Genomic DNA, 17,330 nt, shown 5'->3' on the forward strand with positions numbered 1-17,330 from the left:
GAGAAGAGAAGAGAAGAGAAGAGAAGAGAAGAGAAGAGAAGAGAAGAAAGAGAGAGAGAGAGAAAGGAAAGGAAATTGCCTGACAAGCCCCAAGATTACAATGGCCCATAATCACCATCACTCAATTAAAGCAGGAATTTCTCTTAAGTCCCTCTAGCATTATGCTGGGGTGTGGTGGGTGTGTGAGAGGAACATAAACACACATGACAAATGGCCTCTTTCCTCAAGAGCTTTTATCTCTTGAGGAAAGCTGTCCTGTAGAGGAATAATGGTAATATATCCAAGGCCAAATGGAATTAGTGCATAAAATGGAACAACCAAAGCATGAGAGGCACAGGGGAAGGGGAATAAATTTTAGCTTCAGAAAATGCTTTTAGAAAGCATTTAAGCAGTCCTTAAGCTGAGTTGGGACAGGGAGAGGTAGGGAAGGACAGTCCCAGCAAATGACAGCAAACAAAACCAAAGTCACATTCATGAGAAAATATGAAGTGCACTCAGGGGTTGCCAGATTGGCTAGAATACAACGTAGGTAAAAATGAGCAAATCTAAAAACATAAGGAATCACCAGATGGCAGGGAGCCTCGGCAACCACACTCAGGACCATGAACTTGACGGAATAAATGATAGAGTCACTAAGTGCTCCTGAGCACCAAGATAGGCTACGCTAGGTTTCACCGAGGGCCCCAGCACCACAGCTTCTGGATGAGTTTAGAGCCCCCTGGATAAGCCCGCCCCCTGGGAGACTGTCTGGTGTTCCAGGTTCATCTGTATTGTTAGAATCGCTCTCATGATTCATTCTCTTGAGGTCCCAAGAGTTTTTCCGTTTCAGCAGCCCTGCAGAACCGGAAACATGTTACCCCTCTGCGACACCTGTATTTTAATCAGAACTACTTTTTCATTTCTTCCTTTCCTTTGAAGGGAAGTTACTTAAAGAAAAAAAATCAGTGTCCTTCCAAAACTTTTTTCCAAGCAAAATTCAACAGCAATCCCTTCTCCCTAATGCCTGGAAGAGGAATGGAAGAAATGGTAGAGTTTCAAGTTTATGTGATGGTGGGTTATCACTCAGTGCTTACATTCAGAAGAAATAATCTTTTATTCAACTTTACTAAAAAACTGAGACAAGGGATCAAGAGGCACTGGCCAGAAGACAGATGGATAACGTCTCCCATCCTCTGTAGAATACCTAGATTCAAACCATATGGTCACAAGAAATGATTAGGGGAGGGAGCAAAAATGCCAGGTCCACTTAAAGCCCAGTGCTGGATTTTCAGTAGTTGGACCCTAACTGAATATGAGGGCACAGTTCATTCTCTCTACACCCATGTTTATTCTATCATATTTCAAATCCCTATTCCCAGAGGTGCTGCTCATGTCTCAGGGAAGTTTCTCTTCTTCCTCAGAGTAAATACTTTGGGTAGCTCAGTCGCTTAAGTGGCTGACTTCGGCTCAGGTCATGATCTCATGGTTCCTGAGTTCAAGCCCCGCATCAGGCTCTGCACTGACAGCTCAGAGCCTGGAGCCTGCTTCGGATTCTGTCTCCCCTCTCTCTGCCCTTCCTTTGCTCATACTCTCTGTCTCTCAAAAAATGAATAAATGTTAAAAACATATTAAAAAAAAAAAACAACCCAAAGCCCTTTCCACAGTCTGTAAAGCCCTATGTTTCTGCATTTGTTTCTCCCTCTGCCCCTCACTCCTTCTGTCTCCAGTAGAGTGGCCTTTTGTTATTCCTCAAACTCTCCAAGCCCCTTGGACTCTGCCTGGAAAGCATTTTTCCTAAATTGGGGTAGGGCTCACTCCCTCTCTCCCTTCAGCTCTCAGCTCAAATGGTACCTTATCCAAGAGGCTTTTCCTCATCAAGTTACAGGAAACTGCTCCCAGCCCCCAGCAGTGTTCTCCGTCCCCTTTCCTGCTCTGTGTTTCTCAGTAGAACATGAAATCACCTCATGTACTGCACATGCATTTGTTTATTCTTGGCATCCTAACCACCCTTCCAGGTCATGAGAATAAAAACTTTGGGTCATAGCTGCATTCCCTGAGCCTAAGAAAGTCCCTGGTAGAGGTGTTCCTCACTACACGGCGGCAGGAATTGTGGTTAACAGGAACACAAGCAAGCTAGAGAGGGAGAAATGGAAACATCCATCTCCCTTCCTCAGGTAAAAGAGGACCTTGAATTACGTTGGTACCTCTCTCCCAGTCTCTGTGTGATAAGCCATTGATTAGTTTAAACCAGTGGTTCTCAAGGTGTGGTCCTCTGACCAGCAACATCAGCATCACCTAGGAACTTGTTAAAAACTCTCAGACCTGCTGCATCAGAAACTCTGGGTGTGGGGTCAGCAATCTGTTTGGACGGGTTCCCCAAATGAGTCTGATGCCTGCCTAAGTTTGAGAACCACTTGTCTAAATGAGTCAACTCATGTGACTTTCCCAATTATGGTGATTGATTGGTTTAGAAATGGGCACAAGACTCAGAACCAAGGAGGTTCATGAGACTTGCTGGGGTTTGAGGGAGAAAAGACTCACCGTGTCTGCATAATTTGTCTGAAGCTCTAACCAAGAAGTATTTGGGGCGGGGGGCAGGGGGGCTATATTCCAACATAGACACACTGTGGCAGGAACTGGAGAAAGCACAGTCCCCAGGAACCTCATTTAAACTCTGAATCAAGCCATGAGCGAAACTGAAAAATGCCCTGACTTTTCAGTCACGCGAGTCAATTACTCATTTTTACAGATTAAACCCATTACTACTAAAGCTAGTTTAATTGGGGTTTTCTTTAAATGCAACTGAAATAAAAGATCTAATTCAGGGGCGCCTGGGTGGCTTGGTCGGTTGAGCGTCTGACTTCGGCTCAGGTCATGATCTCACGGCCCGTGAGTTTGAGCCCCGCGTCGGGCTCTGTGCTGACCGCTCAGAGCCTGCAGCCTGTTTCGGATTCTGTGTCTCCCTCTCTCTCTGCCCCTCCCCTGTTCATGCTCTGTCTCTCTCTGTCTCAAAAATAAATAAACGTTGAAAAAAAAAAAAAGAAAAGAAAAGATCTAATTCATACAAGGCGAGCGACAGTACATGCTACAGCTAGACTTAGGAAATAGAGGATGCCTTCAAAGTGCAAAGAAAAGTTATTCTGCCACTTTAAGACCTGGACTCTTGTACTCTCCCTGAGCTGTGATTCTCCACCACCCGAGGGGTGCTCAGGGCCTGAGACTCATGTGGGAAGGGCCTTACCCAATGCTAGAATTGAGGGAAGGGAAAGCAAATGGGTGGCTAGATGGCCCAGCGAGGCAGGGAATGAGTTACTATTATCAAGATCTGAAGGACAGAGCCTGGGAATCAGGGAGCAGGCAGGAATGGGCTGAGTGGAGAGTGAAAGGCACGGCTGGGCAGATGGAGGAGCCATGCTGGTGCCTGGGCTGCTTTTCACTGTAATCTTGTGGCTCAAGGTATGGGAAGACCCTTTTAAGAACCAAGGGTGAAGCAAACACAAATGACCTTACGCCTCATAAATATGAGCTATTTCACTGATCAGTGTACAATTGCCTTGCCCTGTTTCAGCATCCCTAGTCGCTTCAAAAAGTCCTGTTAAGAGACTTTCCATCTGATGTAAATAATGAAGCACAAGGCCAGTAACTAATAGGGGACCAACTCATGAACAGGTGAAAGCTCTTTGCGGAAGTGTGACCCAACTGCGTGCCTTCAGCCCCTGTGACACACTAGAGTCAAATTACAACTGTCTCACAAAACAGTTACCTGGACTCCTTTTCTCTGCATAGGAAAATAAATTGTTCTATTAAAATATAGATAATTATGGGGTGCCCCCCATAAGTGGGTTAAGCGTCCAGCTTTGGCTCAGGTCATGATCTCATGGTTTGTGGGTTCAAGCCCTGTGTCGGGCTCTGTGCTGACAGCTGGAAACCTGGAGCCTGCTTCGGATTCTGTGTCTCCGTATCTCTTTGCCGCTCCCCCACTCACGCTCTGTCTTCTCTCTGTATCTCTGAATAAACGTTAAAAAATGTTTAAAATATAGATGATCAAAAGCTTCAGTGTGTTATCAAGCCTTTAATGGAAGCCTTTGATAAAAATATTCAACAACACAGTACAGATTAGGTCCAAGCAGGAATGTTGAAAACCACACCAGCACTCATCAAACTTTAATGTGTACACAAATCATGTGGGAACTTTATCAAAACTGTACATTCTGTTTCAGGAGGGGGAGAGTAGAGACAGATTCTGCATTTCTATCAAGCTCCCAGCACTGCTGGTCCAAGGATAACAAAGAATAGCAAAGGTCTGAACCTCGTGCTGGTGTCTTACGGATGGTGCAGTGGCGGCGTGGACGGGGCTTGGCTGTGTGCGTATCTGTGCGTGTGTGCCCACATGTGCAGCAAGTGTGCCTTGATCACTCCAGATGTGCCCTGTGAAAGAACACGGCATGCCCAAGCATATCATAACAAGTAATATAAAGCCCTGCCCGAGATATAACGAAGTCAGTGATATGGTCACCCGTGAGGGTGAGGAGAAAACCCACTTGAAAGCTCCATGAGAAGGATTAACCTTCAGGGGAAATATGATTTGACATATAACATGAGTGAATCACACTGACAGGTGAGATTCTGTGTCCTGGGACCTTATTACGTTGAACAGAGGAAGTACACGGAGCTCCTTGGGATGGGCACACAGGTAATTCAGGCTTGGCTACATCAGCACTTCAGGGGCATATGAATGTGGCACAAAACTCCCTGGTTAGGCCCCTCTCTTCTTGCCTCTGAGCTTGGTTCACTGCTCCCCATCCTTCTGATGTCAGCTCAAATATCATTTTCTGTGGAGAGGGAGTTCTCTGATCCATTGGCCTCCCTCTTCCCCTATACACACACCTACTGGGTCTGATCCTCCTGTAAAATCATCCTCTTATACACCAGTTTTCCTTTGAAACAGACACATATCATAGCACATTTATTTGTGAGGACACTGGAGTACTGCCTGTCTCATTCACTAGACTATAAACCCCATGAAGACAGGGACCATGTCTATTTCACTCACCACTGTAATCCCAACACACAAACATCACCTGACATTTAACAGGGCTCAAGAAACATCAATTAAACAGCTGAAGGGAAAGAAGGAGGGAGGAAAGAGGCAGGATTTTTAAACCCAGAGTCCACTGACCCCTACACAGATAATTCCCTGCTACATGCACAGGTGTGCATGCATTTTTCTGGAAAAAGGACCCTTAGCTTTCAACAGATTCTCAACAAGGACTGTGACTTCCCAGAAGTTAAGAATCCTACCAGTATCTCGTCAATCTCAACATCTTAGGAAGTGAAATAAAAATCAATTTCTTTCTTTAGAAATTACTTCTAAACAATCTTGAAAAGCAAAAGAAGAAAAAATATGAAATACTTTACGGGTGCAGAGCACCAGAACCAAGGATCTCTGTTCCGTGATGAACTCAGCCGTTCACAGTGGTATCAGGCACTAGTGTGCCTTAGTGCTAGAATAATACTGTGGACCAGAAAAACATTTGAATAGAGAGGTTCCTGGGTGGCTCAGTTGGTTAAGCATCCGACTCTTGGTTTTGGCTCAGGTCATGATCTCAGGGTTCATGGGATCGAGCCCTGCATCAGGCTCTGTGCTGACCGTGCAGAGCCTGCTTGGGATTCTCTCTCTCCCTCTGTCTCTCTGCTCGTCTCCCACTTATGCATGCATGGTCTCTCTCAAAATAAACAAACAAACAAACAAACAAACAAACAGACTAACTAAAAAAATTTTTTTGAGTAGGAAAATCGTCACCATTTTGAAATTCATACATTTCTCCTTAAAAGACCAATTGGATGAAATTGGTTTACTTAAAAGTCAGCCAACATAAACTGTAGCATAAGACTTCCAAAGCCTGAACAGATAATTTTGCTTAAAAGAAACTATTTTAAAAGAAAAAAAAATGAAAATAAATTGCAGTATATGAAACATTTGCAAAATCCAAGTGTTTTTAGCTCCGTTTAGCAAATGGAGAAAATTTAGGGCTGAGGATGAAGGTTACAAGGGGGAACTATTACCAGATTATGATGGTAATGGTCAAAAGCATAAGCTCTGGGTCAAACAGATTTGGTTTCAAATCCTGACTCTGCCTCTTTTTTGCATGGCGACCTTGGGTGATATTTTTAACTCCTTTAAACTCTAGCTCCTCATCCACACAAATGGAATACTACAGGCAGGCAAAGCCCTTAGAGGCCACTTGGCACATAGCAAGCACCCAAACATGTAAGCTCTTACTCCTCTGTTATTGTAGCATTATCCATTATTATTAACATTGTAATATATTACTAGGACTCGCAGAGTGTCTGGCACATAACGCATGTCAATCAATGCTAGCTAACACGGTTGTTGGTACCTCCTGTTACCGAAGCCCATGGATTCATTATCTAGTAATTCAGCCCTCTATTTCCAGTCAACTTCAGGATCTTACTCTTTTTATCCCCTCAAGTAAATACCAACCTCAGCTTTTCTACAGTCCTTATTTGCTATAAGGCCAATAAACCCTAATGGTGGCCACAGAACTATGGGTCAGTATCTGCTTAGTATCTTTCCTTCCCGCCTTTGATCACAAAGACAAAATGAAGACTCCAATTTCCTGGTTTCCTTTTCATATGGAAAAGCTTTCAGGGGCTCTGAAAGGTCTTCTGGCCCATATTCTTTGAGCAGCTCAAATGCATCCTACCTTCATGCTCACACATGGGCCATTTGCTTGTGATGCAATGAACAAACCAGCTTGTCTTCTCTCTCTTTTAAAACTCCAAACACTAGGTAAGACAGTAAAGATCATAAGGAATGGCTCTTTCATGTTAAAAGAATTATTAATTCCAGGATCGTCACCAGATTTCCCCATTTCCTTGCAAAGCATTTATTTCTCTATTCTCTGTGCCCATTGACCGGGCTCTTTAAAAGCCTAACGCCAGTAGAAAGGAAACAGATTTTTACAGATACATCCTGTCGGCCGTTCTGGGCGCACAATCCTGGCCCCTGTCTCCGGGTCTGTCTGAGTGCATGAGCGAAGAGAGGATTTGGGTAGCCCTGACTCTGCACAGGAATCCTGGGCTCTGATCCTGATCAACAACAAAGCTACACGGTGTTCAGTCCTCTCTCCCGCCTCACTGGCTGGGTCCTGGGTCATCTAAAAGTGAGCCAGGTGGTTCCCTGCACCGGGCTCTCAGTGAAAAGGCATCTCAGCAACCAGGAGAACTTTGACCCTGGATTCTAATTCTGATGCACAAATAACCCAGCAGCGCAAATCCAGCCCTTCTGTTTGGCCTGGCCTTATGCACAAGGAGGCAGTAAGACCAGTACCCTTTCACTCACAAAAACAGACATAAAAAGATTTACTTTGGTGCTTGTACTTTGAACGACACACCAAGAAAATGCCACTGAGGTCCCATTACCACTTTGGTCTAAGAGGGCATACACTTAGCTCCTAACCCGCTAAGCCATGGGTCCCTCTGCATTCTCATCTCTAACATTTGGAGATAGACTGTAGAGGACAAAACCAAAACCAAAACCCACACATAAGCCCCGTGATCCAAAAAAAAAAAAAAAAAGAAAGAAAAGATCATCGAGGAGACAAAATCTCAGAGAATTGAGTCCCTTGAGGACCCATAAATACCTGGAAGCAATTCTTCTTGTAATTCTTCCACTTTGTGCAGAGGCTCTCCAGGTGTGGTCCCCCACCCACAGCATAACCTGGGAACTTGTTAGAAATGCACATTCTGAGGCCCCACCCTAAACACACTGAATCAGCTCTCTAAATGATCCTGAAACCTGCTAGAGTTTGAGAGCATAGAATATACAATAGGTGCACAAAAACTAGGAAATAAATGAGTGAGGAATAAACGGAAAGCTTTGGCTCTACTGAACCACTGCTCCAAACAACCTGCTCCAGCTAATGTCTGAATGACACTACAGTATGCCCCTTCCATTGTCTGATGGATGCTGGGGCATACACTGTTATGATCTGGCTGAGGCCTTTGCCTCCGGGCCCACTGTCCACACCCCTCATTGTTTATGACACTGCACCACGGAATACCCTTCTCCTAGCTGCCTGGGCCAGGCTCTTGCTGGCCTCCACAGCCTCGAACATGCAGTCTTCTATGGCTGGAACCTTTTCCTCTGTCCTTTTCCCCAATACATTCCTCCTTTTTTTGTGCAACTAAACCCTACATATGTTTTAGGAAGTCACCTCCTCCAGGCAGCCACCCCCTGGCAGATTCCCACAGCATCCTGTACATCTTCTTTCAAAAATGCATCCCTCCCTATGTACAGTCCTGTTTACTTGTCCCCCTCACTCACTAGCCTGTTCTGCAAGTTCTGTGAGCCAGAGGACTGACTCATTTATCTCATTCACTGCCGTATCTCCAGCACCTTGAACAGCGCCCACTGAATTATGTAATCAATCAATTGTGACTCTAAAATAATCCGTTTTACAATAGATAATATATATCTATTTTATTATTTATTGATTTCACTGACTCCTAGACATGAGTAATTGACCATAAGCCTAGAAAAGAGGACTGTGGGTATATAAAACAATAATTCACCATTTATTTCCCTTAACTAAACTACCCCTTGGTCTTTTTATTTTTATTTTTTTAACCGTATGCACACTTCTCAATTCTTTTCCCTGGTTGAACCATTTCCCCTCTGAAAGCCTGCGTGTGAATGCCTACGACTCCTTGTATGTGCCAGGTAAGAAGAAAAATGAGATTGAATAGCAGATTTCCATGTAAATAGAGGAAAATGTGTAGAAGGATCCAGGAATGTAAAATGTTACCTCTTATTTTGTATTCACACCCTCTCCATTGATTTAAATTTTTGCCAGCTCGATTGGGAAATGGTCAAAGAGTCCCAGATGGCTGTCAAACTCAGTACAGCTCTGAGCTCTGGACCGAAGCCCTGTAGCTGCTCCCACAACATACGAGGGCCACCATGACACCTTGGAGAAGTCCACGGTGTTGCCAAGACACCAGCTAATTCTCAAGATGCTGCACCTGTCCCTGTGGTTTCACTGAGCCACAATGCTGTACTCATAATACATCAAAGTTCCAACAAATCTGTGTGGCCTGATGGAAGCCAGCCTACCCAGGGCCATCTCTGAGGACTCCCATATACAGGTTCTCTTGATTCTTAGTTCTGGCACCCAACTGCATACCCTGATTTTCTAAAGGACGATGTGAAACACCAGGGCTCAGGCCTGTCCTCACGTAAGCCACTATATCTTGCTGCTGATACGGCCAGCAGAAGTCAGCACCTTGGTCATTCCATCTGGGCTTTACAAGGGGAACCTCATTCAGCCTCATAAGCAACCGTTGCTCTATCTCATGACGAAAAACATGGAAGTTCAGAGGTGTTAGATCCCTTGCCCATAATCACTTCACTTATTTCCCAACTTGTTCCAGAAAGGATTTAAATCACCTTACAAAACTACATGCAGAATGAAATAAAATGAAACTTAGTAAATGAGGAAAATGGACAAGGTAAAAATGAAACCAGGATTGTGATTAGTTTAAGAAATAAAATCCTCAACTGAAGTTCTGTACATTTGATTGAAATGGGTCACAAACTTGCTCTGAGCTGTCTGGTTACCACTGGCAAGAGGAAAAAAAAAATACAGTCCATATCCCAAAGGACTTTTCTCATAAGAGAAAGCTTTGTGTCTTTTATCAGAACCTTTAAATACTTCATTTGCAAACAGTATTAACCAACAATATTTTCTACACCGAAACAACAGCAACAAAAGAAATGGAAAGAGGGAAATAGGGCAAGGGGAAGCCATAACAAGAAGACATGAGCTACTAAGAAGGTCTAAACCCCAAACAGAACGCAGGAGCCCCCCTCCCAGGTCTCCTAGGAACGATGTAGCTAATACCCCAGTAAGGACCTTGAAGCGTCATGTGAAGGTTAAATTATGCTCAGATACTATTAAAGAAAGCAAAGAATATTGACATGAAAAAAGTCAGAATTTTGCATACATTTCTTCTTTTCCAGTACTCTGTATTCTTCTAAGAAAAACAAAACATGACACATGAACTCCTTCTATTGTTAATCTCTACTCTCATTAGGGATGAGTTCAATTTTTTAAGTTCACATCTAAATGCTCATCTAAGAGAATTAATTGTCCCTTCTTCCCCTCCCCTTCTGGGTCAGTACTGTCAGTTGAAACCATTTGTGAAGCGCACATTGTAAAAACTTTAATGAATTCCCGACTGGCTTTTGGGTTTGTTTGCTTCGTTCTGTGTTAAGAAAAAGCATTCATTTCCATGCAAGATATGAAGAAGTTCTTCTGGCTGGGTCTAGAAATGATCACATAGAACAAAACCAAAACACATCTTCAAGCTCTGGAGCCAGGCTGAATAGGTTATACTGAGGGCTAACTACAAAACAGGTTTCTATTTCAGAGCAATGACATCATATTATTAATAAAATTGCCATTGACTGAGCATTTGCCATATTCCAGGCCTGGAGTAAATATCCACGTGGAGTGCCTCCTGCAAGCCTCATAACAAACCCTCAGAGCAATCCGATAGGTCCTCTTACCTCCCTCTTCTACACATGGCACATCGGGGCTTCAGCAGGCGAACTCACCTGCCCAACAGCACACAACTTGGGAATGGAGGAGCTCAGAAATTAATGCAGATTCCAAAGTCTGCCTGACAATCACAGGCATTTTGTTCCATTTTATCCATCACTTATTAAAAAGCATTTCTTTGTGTATTCATTTTTTTTCTATTTAATCGTTCAACATATATATTTTCGAGTACCAGGAAATATAAATATTTCACGCGCCTTCTTAGGTGTTGGGCATATGATAATGAGCAAAACATAGAGCTTCAAGGAGACTACAGCTTAGTAGTGATAAGGTTTTTAAAAACACACTTAGAATACAGTTTTCAAATCTGCAGTGTTAAGGGAAGTACAGAACCACGTAGTAGAGACAGGAAACCCAGAACTGGTGGTGTCCCATCAAACTATATAAAATGGGAAAGTTTGAGATAGTTAAAAAAAAAAAAAAAAGAGTGCTCATATTGCACTTTCTGTTAGTATTTAAAGAATAGTAAATCCAAAGACAAGTCCAAATTGCTTTCTACATAGAGTAGCTGTCTATCACTGTGTAAAAAGGTTAGTGGCTTAAACAACAAATTATGTGGCTTAAAACAACACACATTTACTATCTCAGTTTCTCTAGATCAGGAGTCCAGGCAGGGACTCTGCTCAGGGTCTCACAAGGATGTGATCACGGTGTTGGCTGGGGTTGTTGTCTCCTCTGGACCTCAATGGACAAGGATGTGCTTCTGAGATCACAGGGCTGTTGGCAGCATACCCATTACTTTCTTGTATTTTCCTGAGAGGTATGTGTTTTTTTTAACTATTTTTCATTGAAGTATAGTTGATGTACAAAGTTATATTAGCCTCAGGTTATAGCATGGTGAATCAACATTTACAGACATTACAAAATGCTCACCGTGATAGGTCTAGTTATACCTATCACCACACAAAGCTATTACAATATTGTGGACTGTATTAACTATGCTGTACTTTTCATCCCCATGACTTATTTATTCCACTTCCGGATATTTGCCTGAAGAAAAACACACTAATTCAGAAAGATATATGAAGCATTATCTATAATAGTCAAGATATGGAAGCAACCTAAGTATCCGTCAATACATGGATGGTGGATAAGGAAGATTTGTATATATGCAATGGAATACCACTCAGCCATAAAAAAGAATGGGCTCTTGCTATTTGTGACAACATGGATGGAGCTAGAGGGTATTAGCAAAGTGAGTCAGACAAAGACAAATACTATATGATCGCACTTATATGTGGAATCTAAAAATCAAAACAAACCAACGAACAAAGCAGAATAGAAACAGACTTAGAGATATAGAGAACAAACTGGTGGTTGCCAGACTGGAGGCGGTTGGGGGGAAGGGAAGGGTGGAAGAGGTGGAGGGGATTAAGAGGTACAAACTCCCATCACTTTCTCAAAGTGTCAGTCTTGGCAGCCTCCTTTCAGGTCTTCAAACGGGCCACACCCTCCCAGCCCTGGGGCCTCTGCCCTTCCTCCTGCCTTGGCCGGCCTCCTCGCAGTCCTTTCCCATCTGCAGTGGACTCCACTCACAGCGGAGCTCCTCATGCAGCTTTTTTGTGTGCACCTAACTCAGAGTTAGCCTCCCTGACTAACCAGCCTGTTTCCTCCATTACTCTTCTCACGGTTGGCAGTGACCTTGTTTCTTATTTATAGTTGTCTGCTCACGCTAGACGCCGGGTCCTCTGAAGGAAAAGTTTTTGTCTCTCTTGTTCCGTCCTGAATTGCCAACCTGCAAAGGTACCCGGCACACAGCAGGTGCTCAGTTGAAAGTTGTAAAAGGAGCAAAGTAAATAATTAATGAAATCCTCTTCCACAGACTCATGGCAGAGCAGGATATTTGAAAACTTGAATGGACAGTGACAGACGTTGAGACCAGCCATGGACGTTCTTACCAGAGTTCCCAGACCACAACAGGGAAATGAAGAAAACACTATCCACGTCAGCCTCGCTCTCACGGATGGAAAATGCCTTACGCTCATAAATAATGAAAATGTAAGGAAGCTACACCAGACTGTCTCCTGCTTACTGAGAATAATCAAGGCATCCCCTAAGCAGCCAAGAGAGGTCCTACAAAATAATTAGTGTTTTACCTGTGACAATGACACTCATTCAAATCTGTGTTCAAAAGCCTCATCTAATTGCATCCCAGAATGTAATTTTCTGAGGAGAAACACTGCAGGATTCTAGGAAGTCGATGCTGAAAATAAATTCAAAGCTAACATTAAAATCAAATCAAAATTAGATTTAACCTTGAGCCAGGCAGGTTGTATAGTGAAAAACTGACCTTGCCCCAAAGTCTGGCCCTGGTCTTTGGCTCCCCAGGGGTGTGAGGGAGTGAGCCCCAGGCCCCTGGAATGCCCTGCCTATCCGGAGTATTGTTTTCTACCTGGGGGCTTTGGATACCAGACACTCTAACAATGGGATTTATGGTGGGGGCTTTGGGCTGTATCACAACAGTCCCAACCTCCAGAGGAACTGGGTATGAAAGGCATTAGCATGGCCTCCAGGAGGAGCTGAAGACCACGTCATCCACGTAGACAGCAGGTGGTAGTCCCAGGAAAATCTTGGGATACCAAAGGCTCAGGTGAACTTCCTTGATTGGAAGTACGCTGTGAAGAGTGAATATTGCCAGCACTGTGGCCAAGAGGAGTTAATGCCAGTCTGTGACTCCATAAGAGATAACAGCAGAGGCTCATGCTTAGCCCTTTCCTGGGCTCTGCCCTGTGTCTCTTCTGATCTTAATCCTTTCCCTATAATAAACTATAACCACTAGTGTAACAGCATTCGGTGAGTTATGTTAGTCCTTCCAGCAAATTGTTGACCCTGAAGGTGATTTGGGAATGCCTCCAAACTGGTGGTGTCAGAAGGGAGGGTTGTCTTTGTAGTTGGCTGGCCATACAGTTGGCTCAAACTCTCCCCAAAGGGTAACCTACTTGCTAAGATAGGTCCCATTTTTCTTTGTTTCTTCTTTAAACAATAGTGTTCCTCTCTTTTTGATATGAAAATTTAAACAGGAGATGATTTTAGACTTGGATGCAATGATGTTCCAAGCAACCCTGTACCTTTCTAAGCATACTTATGTATTTTTCTTTCTGCTTTGGCCCCAAGAAAACTGGATTAACCTGGAGGGCCCTTCTGAGCTGAAATCCAGGCATCTAGAAGGCAGTTTAAAACCTTTCTTTTGGGTTATGCTGGTGGGGCAAACAGGAAATAATCTACCTGTGGCTGCCATGGAAAAGAATAAATGAAAGATGAAGGGAAAAACCACAATGAGGCTTTGATTCTAAACTGGCAGAAGGCTCAGGGCCAATGACAAGGTAGAAGGGGTGTGCCTCCTTGGTGAGAATACTGAGAATTCTCAGTACTGAGAATACTGAGTGAGAATACTGCACAGGGTCAGTTGGCCATGGCAAGATCACCCCACTGGAGGTCAGTTGCTGTGCCTCCAGAGGAGGAGGCTAATTTGAGGTCCTGAGACCAACTGAAAGAGACCAACACAGAAGTGTCTGTGGATGAAAATACTGCGTGAGAAGATGGCAAGGCCAAATCCTAGCTGAGACACAGAAGAGGAGCTGGGAGGTCCAGGTGGCTTTTAAGTGAATTGTGAGTAGACACAGGTAGGTGCTAAGGTCCAGAGGCAGTCACAGCAGTAGGCTCACGCAATAAGAAGTGTGGATAGTTCTTGGAGAATTGAAGGTAGACCAGAGGCGCTGCTTGCCCTGACTAGTCTACTCCCTGACAAGACCGAGATGCATGCACATTCTGGCTATGGGTGTGTAGCTGAGTGTGGGGATAAAGACGTAAGATGGATGTGGAATTGAGGGTAGCAGAAGTCACAGTTAGTTCAGAGAGGATGAAAACAGGAGAGAGCTTGGAAGGGAGCTAAGAAACATTTCCTTCCAGGGGTGACTTCCAGGGGTGATGCTGGGTGAAATGCAAAAGGGTAGGAAAGATATTCCCCATTTCCCTGTGAACCTAAAATCCAATGCGGGGGAGACAATGGCAGTGCAATATAGTATAGGTGCTAAATAATGATGAGCACAATCAGCATATCTAAGAAACTAAAGAAAGAGCATTTATAGCAGCCTGGATGAGACTTGAACTGTACCTTCAGCTGAAATCAATGTAGAAAATGAGGGCATCCCAGGCAAGGGAATAACATGGACCCAGAAGCAGGAATGTACATTGTATATTTAGGTACAGTGAAAGGAATAGCCTAGGGCAGAAGTTAAGAGTGAGAGCAAGAGCCAGAGAGCAAGAGGGCCAGAGAGAGCGAGAGTGCTAATAAGTAGGAAGCTAGTCTGACAGGTGGTCCAACTCAGGTGTCTACTGCCACCTGGTGTCAGCATACCTTTTTGACAGATTCAGAGGGCCTCCTCCTGAAAGATTAGTTTGCCAAAAGAAAAATAAAAAGAAAGGCCCATGTCACACTTAAAAATGAACATTTCATTTGATTTAGGACTCTAGTTCTAAAGGCAATTTGAGGCAGGTTATTAAAAGATGTAAAGAGAAACGTTCTAAGCATGTTCTTCTTTGAAGCAAGGGAAGATTGATTTTAATTATAGAATAGTAGTTAGCTTTATATGACTTTCACACACACACACACACACACACACACACACACACATGAAGTCTGTACTCCTTGCCTGATCTCTTCTCTTGTTTTATAATAAATGATTAGTTTCCTTTATAGGAAAACACAAAGTGGTATCTCCACAGAGTCTGTGATCTTCTGGAAGGAAGCCACTGTCAGTCCCAGGACGCCAGTATATCCAACACCATTGTGCTATCGAAGTTCTAATATCCTCTTGCTCTACCTCCCGCCCCGTACCTCCCGGTACCTCTGCAGGAAGGACACATCTGTGAATCCTCTGGCATTACTTCAATTCCTTACAGCTGTAAAAACCACTGCATGGAAAGAAAAGAACATTTCCTAGACTGGGAATCCCCAGACACTTTCCCATCCCGAACAAGTGAACAGAGCTTTTGCTCTGATGAATTATACCCCGTTAAGGAGAGCAGAGAGAGGAAACCAGCGCCGAGATGACTGTGGTCTACAAATGTCTGGGCTTTGCGGCAGTTCCCATTCATTCTTCTGACTTCTCTCCTGCCCTGACTTAAGAGCCCTGCTTTACTGGGAGGTTACACTTTCTTGTTACTATTTTATCCAGGATTGGGTCTGCATTAGGGAAAAAGCCCATTGCTGATGTTTCATACACAGTAACTAGGTCTTCTCTTTCCCCAGTATGACCCACAGAGCCCAACCCACCTCCTTGCCTCTCCCATCCCAAGGCTGCCAAAGTCTTTCTTCAGTGTGGCCCAAGGCAGCAGTGGGGAGCAGATTTGATATTGGCTGCTGAGGGTCTCCAGGGAGCTTTTGAGGTGGGGGGTGGGGGGGGGGGCGTCTGCCTATTCCTCCTGGATGTCTCGGCTGGCATCCGGGACACGAATAGACAAGGCAACACAAGGCCGGGAAAGTAAGGTGAACAAGAGAAACGAGAAGAGAGGCGTGAAAATACTCGACATTTTCCCCTCGGGGAAGTCTCTGTGTGAATCCAAATAGAATTCAAATGACTTTGCATCAATTTTTCCACAGTACACTATCTCCCTAGCTTCTAGGAATTTCTCCATAACACACCAGTGAAGGAGAATGCAAAACATTATTAAAGGGAATTATCTAATTTAAGGACAAGTCAATTAGCAACTCTAGGACTTAAGACACATTAACAATGCAGCCAGCTAAAAATTTTATGTGATTCATAATTAAACTACCTTGCACCTAAACATATTTGATTAATGAATTAAACCAGATTATGCTGATCACAACGATTAAATTAATATTTAATTAAATATCACATTTTTATGCCAAATCAGCCCACGAGGGGTAGAATTGATTTGTGAATAAAGATTAGCAAAACCTAAAAAGTTTCCCAAAAGAGAAAAAAAATTTTTTTGGCTGATTTCTTACTCACAAAGTTTTTCAATTTTTTAGATGATAGTTTACTATTTAAAATGTTGAATTGGATAAAAGACCATGTCTAAAATCCTGGACATCTCAAAAGTAAATTCTAATTCAGAAAAATTATAATTATTATTTTCACTTTATAAGAATATTTCTCATACTTATAATAGAATTTGCCCTGTGGAATTTATCATATAATTAAGAAAACCCCAAAAAGGTACCATTTCCTCAGAGAAATGTCTTCTTTGTTCCCTTTCTTCTCCATTGTCACAAACACAGTGGTGCTTGGAAGGCTGCCTTTGTATGCTATGTGACCTTATTCTTTGTCCTTGAGGGAAATACTCATATTTCTTTGGAGGGTCAGGGGGAAATACAAGGAGTCAAATTCATATACAATTTATGTATACGACTTCATGATATCAAGGCAAATCTCTTTAGTCCTGTAATGATTCAAAACTAAGGTCACAACCACAGTCATGACTGTGTTTTCAGGTTCATTTTAGAAATTCCACCAATGACATAAAATATATAAGCAAAAACTTACATGGGTGAGATATATATGATTGCCATTTTCTTCTTTATTCATTTTAATATTATTTAAATGTCCTACAATGAACATATATTACTCTTAAAAGACAAAAATGCATTTTTATTTTTTAAATTTATTTTTAATGTTTATTTATTTTTGGGAGAGAGAGAGAGAGAGAGAGAGAGAGAGAGAGAGAGAGAGAGAGAGA

General features: G+C 43.1%; 1 protein-coding gene across 4 annotated transcripts in view; it reads right to left on the reverse strand.

The window, feature by feature from the left end:
* The window catches only part of BMPER (BMP binding endothelial regulator), a 252,642-nt gene that overhangs the window by 52,664 nt on the left and 182,648 nt on the right, over positions 1-17,330 (reverse strand). The window contains exon 14 of one of the 4 annotated variants that reach the window (XM_040472281.1): positions 3,957-4,407. The exons of the other annotated variants lie outside the window; for them this stretch is intronic. Coding sequence (XP_040328215.1) covers positions 4,392-4,407 — 16 coding nt within the window. The 3' untranslated portion in view covers positions 3,957-4,391. Of the gene's footprint in view, positions 1-3,956; positions 4,408-17,330 lie in introns of those variants that run through there. 4 annotated transcript variants of the gene reach the window in all.

The sequence above is a fragment of the Herpailurus yagouaroundi genome, unplaced genomic scaffold (assembly GCF_014898765.1).
Source record: "Herpailurus yagouaroundi ecotype Mexico unplaced genomic scaffold, PumYag 100, whole genome shotgun sequence".
Taxonomy (NCBI): domain Eukaryota; kingdom Metazoa; phylum Chordata; class Mammalia; order Carnivora; family Felidae; genus Herpailurus; species Herpailurus yagouaroundi.